Source organism: Carcharodon carcharias, chromosome 6 (assembly GCF_017639515.1).
Source record: "Carcharodon carcharias isolate sCarCar2 chromosome 6, sCarCar2.pri, whole genome shotgun sequence".
NCBI classification, from domain to species: Eukaryota; Metazoa; Chordata; class Chondrichthyes; order Lamniformes; family Lamnidae; genus Carcharodon; species Carcharodon carcharias.
Genome location: NC_054472.1, coordinates 10388919 through 10402556, shown reverse-complemented (window position 1 = coordinate 10402556; position 13638 = coordinate 10388919). Strand labels below are relative to the sequence as shown.

General features: G+C 46.5%; 1 protein-coding gene across 2 annotated transcripts in view; it reads left to right on the top strand.

Annotated features, from left to right (window-relative positions):
* Nucleotides 1-13092, top strand: part of znf516 (zinc finger protein 516) — a 168673-nt gene extending 155581 nt beyond the window's left edge. For both annotated transcript variants that reach the window (XM_041189148.1, XM_041189146.1), the window contains 2 exons: nucleotides 1975-2010; nucleotides 12799-13092. In XM_041189148.1, coding sequence (XP_041045082.1) covers nucleotides 1975-2010; nucleotides 12799-13025 — 263 coding nt within the window. In that variant the 3' untranslated portion in view covers nucleotides 13026-13092. The remainder of the gene's footprint in view (nucleotides 1-1974; nucleotides 2011-12798) is intronic.
* Nucleotides 13093-13638: the final 546 nt, after the last annotated feature.

Below are 13638 nucleotides of genomic sequence, written 5' to 3'. Positions count from 1 at the left end.
TAGTGAGTTTCCATTTCCATGAAATATCTTTTAATCACTGACAGTGCATAACCAACATCTTTGAACATTTAGGAAAGTAGATTCTATCCTTCTTCTATCCTCTTTGCACTTGCCTGCATCTTGGATTCTGCACTGCATGGGAGAGACGCACTAATTGGAATCAGAGAATGAGCCATTCTCAGAGATGGGCCATTCAGCCCATTGTTGCCTGTGCCTTGCTTATCCACCAGTGTTGTTGCCCTCAGGGCAGTTTGTGTGGCAAGGCAGCTGGGGGTGGCCTCCCCCAAGGATTTTCCATCCCCTCTCAATGGGCAAGACACCTCGCACCCTCAGATTGCTATGCCAGTTGAGTCAGCTCTGACAATGGGCAAAATACCATTGGGGAAAACTGCTGATCAAGGCTGGGATTTGAGCCAAGCTCTTTGAGTCAATGGCAGATCATAGTGATTTATTACATAGGGAGGAAAGGACCAAAGGTAGGTTCAGGTCCAGTTGCAAGGCTTAGAGTTAAGTTTGAGGTTTAAAGTTTGAAGGAAACCAAACCTAAGGTCTATCAAATTAATCCTTCAACAATTTTGCGACTTGAATAAAACTATTAAATATGTTGTTTTTTTCAATCTGTTGAAAGCTTGTGTCTTAATCATTGACCAATCCCTTAAAGCGACATTAATCTTACATAGCTGTGTGTGCCTGGAATTTGCCTGGGGCGGGGTGTGGGGGGGGTTCTGTCCGGGGCGCACACTTACTGCGCACGCCCACGCATATGTAGGAACCTCCTACATACTCTCCCCCTCCCCCTCCCCCCACCCCACACCCCGGCAGCGCTGAGTGCTGCTGCGAGCAATTCATGCTGGCTGCCCGTTAATTGGCCAGCCAGCGTGACATCGCGGTTAGGACCCGATCGCGGGTGGCGGTCCATCTTGCGGCTGCTCCCGGGCCCACCCGACAACTGGAAAACACTGGCCCCAGGTCTTTTTTTCCCCTTTTGCGTTCTTTATGGTCTTGTTAACTCGCATTGCTACTTTTACTGATTGGTGAATCTGTATCCCCAGATTTGCTCTTTCACCCCCTTTTGAGCATCAAGGAAGTTGTACAGAAACTCTAGCTCTCTATATTTTGTGGCCATGCACTGTTTGCGGAGTCTATTTTTCATCCCTTGCTGGGCACCAATGCCAGTGCTGTTGCAAACGATCACATTCATTCTGCTAAGGTTGGGGACAATGCCCTCCGGGAGCTACCTGTTCCAGAATTGTCCACCTGCTCTTTATAACTGAATGTAAAAGGGGACAGTGGCTTTCTAAGAGGGAATCACAACCCTCAGACGCATCTGTCCTCTGTTGCGTCTTGCAGCCGTCCCGAGCTTCAGCCTTGGTGGTGCTGTTAAGCGCCCATGTAGAGTTCATGCATTTTCCAGAGAGACTAGAAGCAAAGTAGATTGCCCAGGGTTCATTCACTTACTGACCAGTGACTGTTTCCAATGCAGCGATGGGTGCTAAAATACGGGAAGATTAACTGGGTAAGAAAATCAAACATAAAGTTAATTTTTTAAAAAAGGTCTTAAGATTACGCTGTAGGATAATAGCTGGACTCTTAGCATTTTCTACTGGAATTGCTCCCTAGTGCTTTAGCAGGGTTTTAGTTTTCACTACCACACAATTTTGGATACATGCAATAAATATTCATACAGCAGCCTCCTACAAAACCATTTCAGATGCAAATATAGAGATATGTTTTCAACAGTTTTAGCAAAGGATTATATCTAAATTTGAGACTTTTTTCCATTAAATGACAATCTGTACACCCTTTTACTGTGAAACCTGTTCATTTACAAAGTTACTGTGCATTATAGAACATTCTAGTTAAATTATCTTCTACTAAAAATCACAATTTGAGGGACGTGATAATAACCTAAAATGTGCAGTATTCTCCAAATAAACTAAAGCATTTTAACCCTTGTTGTGTTTCCTGTTTCAGTGCAAAAGTCCTTCTGCAGTCCTCAAGTGGTGATGGGTAAGTGTTGCCATTTCCCAGGATTAGTACGCTTAACTTTTTGAGCTGGAACCCTTCAGATTCGTTTTTCCACAGAGCCTGTGAGAAAGCAGGTGCCAAAGTAACTGAGATTCCACTTTCCATCGTCCAGAACATATTCAGAATGGCATTGGTAGCAAATCAATTTTAGCTGGTTTTGGCAAAACCCATTCGGGCTGACTTATCAAGTAGAAGGAGAATTTGCTCATATTTAAGATTATTTATTATCCCTCCTCCCTTGTGTGCAAAAGGGCATTTCAGAGGCAGTAAGACCCATTTGAGTCTTCATCTCTCCGTGTGATCCCACCAGATGGTTACCAAATTCTGTGAGCAACAACTGTGATTATAGGGGAGTTGGGGAGAGCGGGCTCCTGGAAACTGGGACTGCCTTAGTAGCATTATAATTGCCTGATCGATGTAGATATTTTTGAATTGATGTTGTCATTCATCAGCTATGGACTGTCCTCTTATTTTACACTTTTATAATCACTCGCCTATCCTGTGGTGTCAGTTCTAATCAATTGGGCACAGGCAGATGACAGATCACCTCTGCTCATTACCCTATAGATGATGTTGTTCGTTTATCGCTGCAATATTTATCCTCAGTGCAGTAGACCTCAAGACTTAACATCTAGAGCTTGTCGAAGGACACAAAACTAGTGACCTTTCATAAATTGTTAACAGTCTGCCAGTGCATATGCTTCAGATATAGCTCAGTGGGTAGCACTGGTGCCTCTGAGTCTAAAGGTCATGGGTTCAGATCCTACTCCAGAAACTTGCGTGCATTATCTAGCCCAGTGCTCCCAGTACATTAGCAGGAGACCTTAACCCAAAGCACTGTCTGCCCTTTCCGTTAGATGTGCAAGATCCCATTGGTGCTACTTTGAAGAAGAGAACAGTGAAGTTCTCCCCAGTGTCCTAGTAAACATTTATTCTTAACTCAGATCACTGAAAAACAGATTATTTGGTCATTATCACATGTTGTTTGTGGGAGCTTGCTATGCATAATTCGCCTGCTGTGTTTCCTATGTTGCAATAGTGACTGCACTTCAAAAGCACTTCGTTGGCTGTAAAGTGCTTTGAGACGTCCTGCGTTTGTGAAGGGCACTATATAAATGCCCATTTATCCATCTTTTATTGCATTTATAGCTCACTGCTTTTAGCAGTGGCACTCATAGTAGCTTCTAGTAGTGTCCAAGATGCAGTCAGGTATTCAGTTTAACAGCCACCACTCCAACGACAATTTAACAATTCCAAACTAGAAAATGCAATAGCAGTAATCTAATTATTTACAATCTTAAAAAGTGTCCCTTATTGTATATTAATTCTAGAATACTGGTGGTCCTAGACCTTTGCCTAAATGGTATCCTATAATAAAATGGTCCCTGTGGAATTGTATATCTGCTTACAGTGAGTGATTTAGCTTCGCAGAAAAAAAAATGCAAAAACACATTTACTGATTTACTGCAGGAAATTCAGATTTTAAGAAAGGAAGAGTTTTCAATTTTCTACACTTAAAAAGAATCCCTGTGTTGAATATACAATTTAACCAATGGGAGTATGACCATTTGTTCTGTGAGGTTAGCAGTGAATGAACTTCACTCTTTCTAATATTTATAATTTTGATGTCTTTGGCCGTTTCTTTTACTTTTAATTTAGAGCGATTTTACGACTCCAAAGTGTCCAGTTTTCACTGTGATACGTTTCTTGTTTTGATCTGGATGTGATTTGAGAATTTTGCTTGCAGAGAGTCAAAGCAAAGATGGATAGATGGGCATTTTTGAGTGTGCTGTACACACAGCTTCAATTAGAAGCAGCCAGATTCAATTCTGAATTGGCTCCCTGTTACTCTTTGGGCTAATAGAAAATCTATTTTAATTTTGTTGCAAAAATGATTGCCCATACAGATGGCCTATTTTTAGCGACTGCCTTGGTAGAAATGTTTTCATTTTAAGAGAAACCGTGGAACATTAACAGTTCTGCTCTGTCCAGTTCAGAGAGCGGCTGTGTTCTTTAGTGGGGGACGGGTGAGTGGCAAAGGATCTCCAATGACATTGTCATGAACCTAAGATGAAGAGAAGAGAGAGAACTTGGTGAAGATAAGAGCACCTGATCTTTGTCATCTCTCGTTCCTATTCTTTCCGCAGAGAAGCATAAATCTGCACAATACTTAGTGGAGACTTTCATTTTGTGGTAGTAGGTGGAGGCAGTGGCTTAGTGGTATTGTCCCTAGACTAGTGTTCCACTGACCCCCTGGGTTGAAACCCCATCAGTGCAGGTGGTGAAATTTGACTTTAATTTAAAAATGAAAAATCTGGAATTCAGAGTCGGATGATAACCACCAAACCATTGCCAAAAAGCCTATCTGGTTCACACATTCCCTTTAGAGAAGGAAATTCTGCCATGCCTTTTCTGGTCTGGCCTACATGTGACTCCAGACCCACAGCAACGTGGATGACTCTTAAAAATTGCCCTCTGAGCAAGGGCAATTAGGGACGGGCAATAAAAGCTGACCTGACCATGCGATGTCCACACGAACGAGTAAAAATTGAAACAGAGGCACGTTCCCTTACAACGAAGGTACAGCCACTGAATGTGTATCACTGGCTGTACGTTGTATCCAGAATGGGATAAGCAGAATACCGGCTCACCATACAGAACCATTTGCAAGCCTACCTCCACATTCAGGACTAGCTGCAGCCATCTCTGTTCACACAGTGGTTGGATCAGAAGAAAATTGAACAAAGCTAGTGTTGTGCAAAAATGAATAAGTGGGATTTTGGTAGGATGAGTAAGGAGGTCACATAGAGCTGGATTTTACACAGATTCCACCTCCCCCCCCCAACCCCACCCCACCCCCGCCCCTTTAGAAAGGTTGGGCCATCAGGCTGCTGATAATACACTGGTGGGCCGGGGGGTGGGGGGGGGGGGGGGGGGGGGGGGGGGCCGGGGTGGGGGGGGAGGTTGCAGCCTTATCGATTCAGAGTGGGACTTCCACGCCATCCCATCTGGGATCAGCCAGCGAGGAGGTGAGGTGGATGGGGGACTGGGTTAGAGATGCTGAGAGGGGAGGGGGTGAGGGTCAAATGTAGGTGGGGGGGTGGTGGGGTGTTGGGGCAGTCTGATCTTGTGGGGTTTGCAACTCTGATAGGCACAGGGGAACCCCTAAAGGAGGTACCGACCCTTCTTGTCCTGCAGCAGCCTGCGCAGTGAAAGATGCCAGCCTACCTGCCCTGCCACACGTTAGGACCGAAAAATCCCGCCCGGGTTTTGGGTCGATGACCTTTCATCATTGATCCTGATGAAGGTCATCGACCTGAAACATTGGAACAGAAATTCAGGTAGCAGGAGCGGTGATGCATTGAGCTTAAGTTGCTGTTATGTGTGGGGACCCAATGGAAGACCTGGCACACACAGCAGTGCCGTAACTTGTTGGGAAGTTTACACTTCCGATGAGTTGATTTATGCTGCCTGGGACACTACCCGAGTGTCTCTTACACTGATCTCAGGACGAAGATTCGCAGGACTTCTCCGGATACCGGTGGATGTCACAGAATCACACAGTGCAGAAGAGGCTCTTCAGCCCATCGAGTCTGCACCGACACGTGAGAAACACCTGACCTACCTAACTAATCCCATTCACCAGCACTTGGCCCATAGCCCTGAATGTTATGACGTGCCAAGTGCTCATCCAGGTACTTTTTAAAGTATGTGAGGCAACCTGCCTCCACCACCCTCCCAGGCAGCGCATTCCAGACCGTCACCACCCTCTGGGTAAAAAAGTTTTTCCTCACATCCCCCCTAAACCTCCTGCTCCTCACTTTGAACTTGTGTTCCCTCATGACTGACCCTTCAACTAAGGGGAACAGCTGCTCCCTATCCGCCCTGTCCATGCCCCTCACAATCTTGTACACCTCGATCAGGTTACCTCTCAGTCTTCTCTGCTCCAACGAAAACAACCCAAGTCTATCCAACCTCTCTTCATAACTTAAATGTTTCATCCCAGGCAACATCCTGGTGAATCTCCTCTGCACCCCCTCCAGTGCAATCACATCCTTCCTATAATGTGGTTACCTGAACTGCACACGGTACTCCAGCTGTGGCCTCACCAAGGTTCTATACAACTCCAGCATGATCTCCATACTTCTGTAATCTGTGCCTCAATTGATAAAGGCAAGTGTCCCAAATGCCTTTTTCATCACCCCACCAACATGCCCCTCCGCCTTCAGAGATCTAAGGACACACATGCCAAGGTCCCTTTGTTCCTCAGAACTTCCTTGTGTCATGCCGTTCATTGAATACTTCCTTGTCAAATTACTCCTTCCAAAGTGTATCACCTCATACTTGTCAGGGTTAAATTCCATCTACCACTTATCTGCCCATTTGACCATCCCATCTATACCTTCCTGCATCCCAAGACACTCAACCTCATTGTTAACCACCCGGCCAATGTTTGTGTCATCTGCAAACTTACTAATCTTACCCCCTATATAGTCACATGTCGAAAGGATATTTCCTCTTGTGGGAGAATCTAGAACTTGGGGTCACTGTTTCAAAATATAGGGTCACCCATTTAGGACAGAGATTAGGAAAAAGCATTTTCCTCCCAGAGGACTGTGAGACTTTGGAATTCTCTTCCTCAAAAGGTGATTGAAGCAGAGTCCTTGAATATCTTTAAGGCAGAGGTAGTGAGATTATTGATAAGCAAGAGGGTGAAAGGTTATCGGGGAATATGAGGTTAAAATTGGATCAGCCATGATCTTATTGAATGGTGGAGCAGGCTCGAGGGGCTGAATGGCCTACACCTGCTCCTAATTTGTATGTTGGTATTTACCCTAGAAATGTTACACAGTCTAACCTGTGGTGTAACTCAGTGATTAACAGCATAACTCATATCTCAACCCACTGGCACAACTGACTCCCAATCACACCCCTTCTGACCCAACTAGCACCCCCCGCCAACCCAACCCAACTACTCACCCCCCAACCCAACTATCACCCCCAACCTGACCTAACTACCCCGACCCAATTCCCCCCCTCGATCCAACAACCTCTCCCCAACCCGACTTTCCACCCCATCCCACCCCACCTGACCCAACTACCCCACTGACCTTACTATCCACTTCCATCCCACCGCTCACCCCCCCCCCCCACTAACCCACTGAAAGACCTGAGACCTTTAAAATCTTACCGGAATATGGCTGTTAATATTCTCTGCACTGCTTCCCTTTGCCAGTTTACTCCTGAAACATGGCCGAGGCTTCCTTGTTGTGGCTGGGACTGGAAGATACGGCTGAAAATGTGCAAAAAGACAAAGGTGCTGATGGTCTCTGCATACAGCAATGCGCGCAGCATCATCGCTGATTGGATAATCTGGCCCAATAGCTCTGCTTCTCTCTCCACAGATGCTGCCTGACCTGCTGAGTATTTGCATCATTTCCTGATTTTATTTCAGATTTCCCCTCTCCGCAGTGTTCTGCTTTTCGGTTAAAGTCCGTGTTCTGCTTTTCAGCTCTGGTGCTCACCAGATGGACTGAAACAGCCCTTTTCCCCTTCCTGTACACCTGTCTCTCCCTTTGTAACACCATAGGCCCTTACAGCAAACATTCTGTGATTGTGCTACATGAGAAAAGGGTTAAAGTGTGGGAAAGCATATTGCAAATCTCTCTTTTAGATGATTGTTCATGAGATTACAATATGAAATGACTTGTGAAAATGGTTCTTTATAAGCTGATTGATCTGAAGCATGAGGATCAATGTAACCTCTCAATACTGAAAGTGATCACCTTGTGAGTGATTGAACCAAGACACATTAGTGACCTGAATTCTCAAATGGCTACATTCTCCATCCTTCGGAGTTCCATCTATCACCCTGCTGATCTTGTGCCTTTTTATTTGTACTCCGCATTGACTTTTTCCCTGTCCGTGGCTTTCGTTCTTTAACAAGGAAAAATACAACCACCTGCGACAGGGACAAGTAATTCGGATAACTTTCCTTCCCTAATCTGACGTCTGCTTTCATCCCATCATGTCAGTGACCAGTTTTCTGATTTATTAAGTGCAGAGTGTTTGGATGGCTCTGACTGTGTTATACTCCAGGAGATTTGGGTTTGGATCCCAACTTGAGCTGACAGCTCAAGATTTTGAGAGACATATTATGACACCTTGATGTGGGCTGGAGGCGGTTCAGAGGAGGTCTACTAGATTGATACCTGGAATGAGTGGGGTGTCTTGCGGGGAAGAGGTTGGACAGACTGGGCTTGTTTCCACTGGAGTTTAGAAGAGTGAGAGGTGACTTGATTGAAGTGTATAAGATCCTGAACGGCCTTGACAAGGTGGATGTGGGAAGGATGTTTCCTTTTGTGGGTGAGTCCAGAAACTTGGTGGTGGGGGGGGACACTGTTTTAAAATTAGGGAGCGCTCTTTTAGGACAGAGACGAGGAGAATTTTTTTCTCTCAGAGGCTTGTGCGACTTTGGAATTCTCTGCCCCAGAAGGCGGTGGAAGCGGGGTCCGTACTATCTTTAAGGCGGAGGGAGGTAGATTCTTGTTAGGCAAGGGAGTCAAAGGTTATCGGGGGTAGATGGGAATGTGGAATTTGAAACACAAACAGCCACGATCTTATTGAATGGCGGTGCAGGCTCAAAGGGCTGAATGGCCAACTCCTGGGCAGAATCTTGCCCTTGTTGGGCGGGGGCTGGGCGGGAAGCTGACCGCCGCCCGAGATCGAGGCCAGAAGGCGATTTCACGCTGTGTGGGGGGGGGTGGTTTGCCAATTAAGGCCCTCCCAGCATGAAACACAAGCGGCAACGCTTAGCGTTGCCTGTGTGGTGGGGCGGGGGGGGGTGGTGCGGTGAGAGGAGGGTGAACGGAGTGAGCATGACCTTTGCACATGCGCATGAGTGCGCACTTCATAATCTCCCTGAGAGGAGCTGAAGCATTTTCAAAAAAAATAAAGAAATAAATGATGTAATCAAACCTGTCCCCTCGCGCGACCCTGTCTCATGAGCAGGCGCATGTTATTAATTAAATTTTACATTTTAGTTTTATTTGCTTTAGGAAACTTCATCCCGCCCGTGGATGAGGTTTCCTAAAAAGTGCAAAGGCCGCTTGGCTTTTTCACCTGCCCCGCCCACCCACCTAAAAATGTTGCCCCCGTTGCTATGTTCCTTTAAGGATGACTCTGGTGTGGAGTCAGAGAGCAAATGGTGAAATGGATAGCAAAGTGGCTAAAATAAACGCAGGAGGACAGAGGGTCAGGTATAAAGATGTGGGTTAGAGTTTTATGTGCTGCAAGTGGGCGTAAAATGGCGCGAGATGACATCGGGCGAGAGTCCCGACATCATCGCGCAGTCCCACGGTATTTTGTTTGGCGGGCACGCACAGAAGTTGGAACAGCGCCCACCACCGACAATTAAGTGGACAATTAAGCGCATTAACAGCCCAGTTGTCAGCGATTATTTTTTGTGGCCAGTCCAACCTTAGGGTTGGCGGACGGGCCAATCGGCCTGGCAGGCTTCACATTTTTGATGAAGCCTCATCCGAGGGCGGGATGAAATCTCTTGTTTGGATTTAACTTAAAAAGAAACATCTGGGGACCTGTTTTTTTTTTTAAAATGAGACCTGCTTTCGGGGGCTCGATTGTGCTGCGTGGACATTTTTTTTTTGCAGCGTTTTTGTGCTTCCTTTCATTGTTTGGAGGTCCTGCAGTTCCCAGAGGCAGCTGTCCGCCTTCTGGGAGCTCCGTGGAAGCGCTCACCCAGCGCCCGCGGTGACATCAGTGCCCGCCCTCTTCCTGCCCCCCCCACCCCGGCAGTGCTGACCCTTTCCCCGGGCGCATTTCACGCTGGCTGTCCGTTAATTGGCCATCCGGGGTTAAATCGCAGTTGGGGGCCGATCACAGTCGGCGGTGGGGGGGGGGTGGGGCGGTTTCTCCACTGCTCCCAGGCCTGTCGATCGTACGCACCCAACGAGCGCAAAATTCGGGCCATGGGGTTTAGCAGAATGAGAGGTGATCTTCATGAAACATATGATACTGAGGGGTGTGTCAGGGTAGAGGCTGAGAGGGTGTCCCCTCTTGGTGGGGGGGGGAATCTGGAATCGGGGCACAGTGTAAAGATAAGCGGTCTCCCATTTAAGACAGAGATGAGGAGGAATTTCTTCTCTCAGAGGGTCATTACTCTTTGAGAATTTGTTCCGCGGAGAGCAATGGAGGCTGGGGCATTGAATATATTCAAGGTTGAGTTAGACAGATTTTTGATTGACAAGGGAGCCAAGTTTATGGGGACGGGCAGGAAAGTGGAGTTAAAGCCACAATCAGATCAACCATAGTCTTACTGGATGGAGGACTAGGCTCAATGGGATAAATGCCCTGCTCCTGCCCCTATTTCTTATGATCTTTTGATCTTACAAAGGTGGTTGATGTTCCCCAGGGATTGGTGCTGGCACCATTCTTGTTTTCATCGATTCAAACAATTCATCCTCACTGTCTCCATTTTGCATCTCTATTGCCCACCTGACTGAGACCGTGAATTCAAACTTCATTTGTACCCGTTTTCTTTTTTCCTTAATGCCCCCTGCACCCCTGCTCCTGCCCCCATCCAGAACTATCTCCCTGTTGTAATACAGCTCCCTTCTTTAGCTGGGACCATGAGTGTTCACTGCTCTTTGACAGTGATGGTCAGTGATGCTGATTGATTGACCAGTGGGACATTGGTCTCAGGAAGGCTCGAGCCACTCTTACAACCCTCTCTTGCCTCTGATGCGCAATGTTTGTTCTGACCTGGCCATAAGGTTAACAAGCTTAACCTCCGAGCGCAATGGATGCAATTTTAACCCAACTCAAGCAATATTGCTGGAATAAAAAGCAGGTCAGGTAGCAACTGTGGAGAGAGAAACAGAGTTAATGTTTCAGCTCTGTGTCCCTAACTGGGAAAAGTTAGGAATGTGATAGGTTTTGAGCAAGGGATGGGTGGGACAAGGACAAAAGGAAGGCCTGTGATAGGGTGGAAGACAGGAGAGGTTGAATGACAGAAGAGTTTGCCCTCCAGGGTCAAAGGGAAGTGGCGATGGGGCAAGAATAGTAACAAAGGCCGGAATTTTCCAGCCCCCCACACCGGAGAGAACTTCCGATCCCACCGATGGGAACGAAAATCTCAATGGCTCATCAGCCCCGCCACAGGGAAACCCACCACGGGACGTGCCGGGAAATCCTGGCCAAAGAAACAAAAGATGCGCTGAGAGCAGGCATGCTGAAAGCAAAATGCTTCCCACGTTGCTGAGTGTTTCCAGAAAGATCTGTTTTTATTTCAGACGTCCGTCCTCCGCAATATTCTACTTTTCACCCAATATCACTGTTCAGTCAAATGGAGAATACATCAAACAGCTGGAAAACCAACTCTGCACCCAATCCCGTTAGGTTTCCGACTGCAGTGGTAGGTTAAAATTGGCCGTAGGGTGTAAGGTCAGCATTCCAGTTGATCCCATGTGTTTCGCACCATCAGAGATATGGTCTATCTCAATAAATCTTAACAAAGGATGAAGGACTTGCACCTCTATAGCTTTTTTCACAACCATCGAATGTCTCAATGTGCTTTGCAACCTACTAAGTGTATCTTGAAATGTAGTCACTGTTGCAGTGTAGGGAGCCTGGCAGCCAATTTGCACACAGCAAGCTCCCACAAACAGCAATGTGATAATGGCCAGATAAACTGTTCTTTGTAATGCTGATTGAGGGTTAAATATTGGCCGGGACACCAGGGAAAGCTCCCCTGTGATGGAATACTCTCCACTTGCCTGGATGAGTGCAGTTCCAACAACACTGAAGAAACTCATCAAGCCCCCTTTGACAGCACCTTCCAAACCCACGACCTCTACCATCTAGAAGGACAAGGGCAGCATACACATGGGAACACCACCACCTGGAAGTTCCCCTCCAAGTCACTCACCATCCTGACTTGGAAATATATCGGCCATTCTTTCACTGTCGCTGGGTCAATATCCTGTAACACCCTCCCTAACAGCACGATGGGTGTACCTACACCACAGGGACTACAGCAGCTCAGGAAGACAGCTCACCACCACCTTCTCAAGAGCAGTTAGGGATGGGCAATAAATGCTGGCCTAGGCAGTGATACCCACATCCCATGAATGAATTTTTAAGAAAGGTGCTTCTGAACATTTCTATTCTACTTGCTTGCGTATATCAATAAGATGTTGAAAGTCTCATACACATTGCACACTTCCGGACTGCTTCAGTTACTGCCCATCAAACATTGAAAGTCATACGATACAATTTCAACACTGTTGCCGACTCACAACAACAGTAGCAACTTGCATTTATTTATTGTGGTTAACATTGCAAAACATTTAAAAGCACTCTGCAAGTGCGTTACCAAAAGGATTTGACACTGAGCCGCATAAGGAGATGTTGGGACAGATGACCAAAGACTTAGTCAAAGTGGCGGGTTTTTAAGCAGCGCCTTACAGGAGCAGAGAGGACAGCAGTGAGGTAGAGAGGTTTAGGGAGGAAATTCCAAAGCTTAGGGCCTTGGCAGCTGAAGGCACGGCTGCCAATGATGGCACTGTGAAAATTGGGTTGCAGCTGGAGGCCAGGATTAGAGAAATGCCACAGGAGGGCTGCTGGCTTACTTTAGATAAAACAGAAACTGCTGTAAGCACACACAGGGCCATTCAGTATCTGAAAAGAGAATCGATTAATGTTTTTTTTGGAATGGGTGGCCCTTAAATCTCTTCTTCATCTGTGTCCCAGCAGAGAGACCTTTCCAATGCAGATACTGTCCTTACAGTGCCTCACAGAAGGGGAACCTGAAAACACACGTACAATGTGTTCACCGCATGCCATTCGACAACACCCAGTACCCGGACCGCCGGTTCAGACTCTCGCGGAGTGACATCGATCTCTACAAAGCAATGGAGAAACAGTTCGGTCATTTTCCAACAGGCTGCCAGGCTTCAGGACCAGCAGTACTGGAATGAGATTGTCTCTGAACCTATTCCTGGTCTGGAAATTTCAGGATATTTCCATTCACATACATTCACTGAGAAGTGGCGGGACCGTTTCGTGAAGGGTTCGGGGCGGGGTGGGTGAGGGGAGTGTGGCTGCAGGGATACTGTCTGTTCAGCACTCATGGATTCAGGGAACAACCATTTATATAACATGTCTCAAAAGTTGAATGCTTCTTTTCTTGATGAATGCCTGCAGGTCCACAGTCTACTGCAAGCAGAATACTGACATATTGTCCATTCAGAATACGTTTTTTATTTCCATCGAGGATGCAGACTGGTTAAATCCTCGTTGTTTTAGTCACACAGTCTTGCTTTTTGGTCTTTCCTTAGATGTTGATGGACTTTGGGAAACTCAGCCATGGTTTTGAGATGGGACGATGTTAGTCAATCTAACGCTTACTGGTGTCAGTAACATATATTACCATGGACCTGCAAGTTAGCCCTTACCACATCGTTGTTAAACAAGGAAGATCAAAATTTATCAAAGGTGCATTCATATATATATTTTTAAAATTTGTGACTGAACTCTCTTTCGGCAAAAATAATCCATGTTAAAAATGAAAAGCCAGGGTAGCAGGGCACG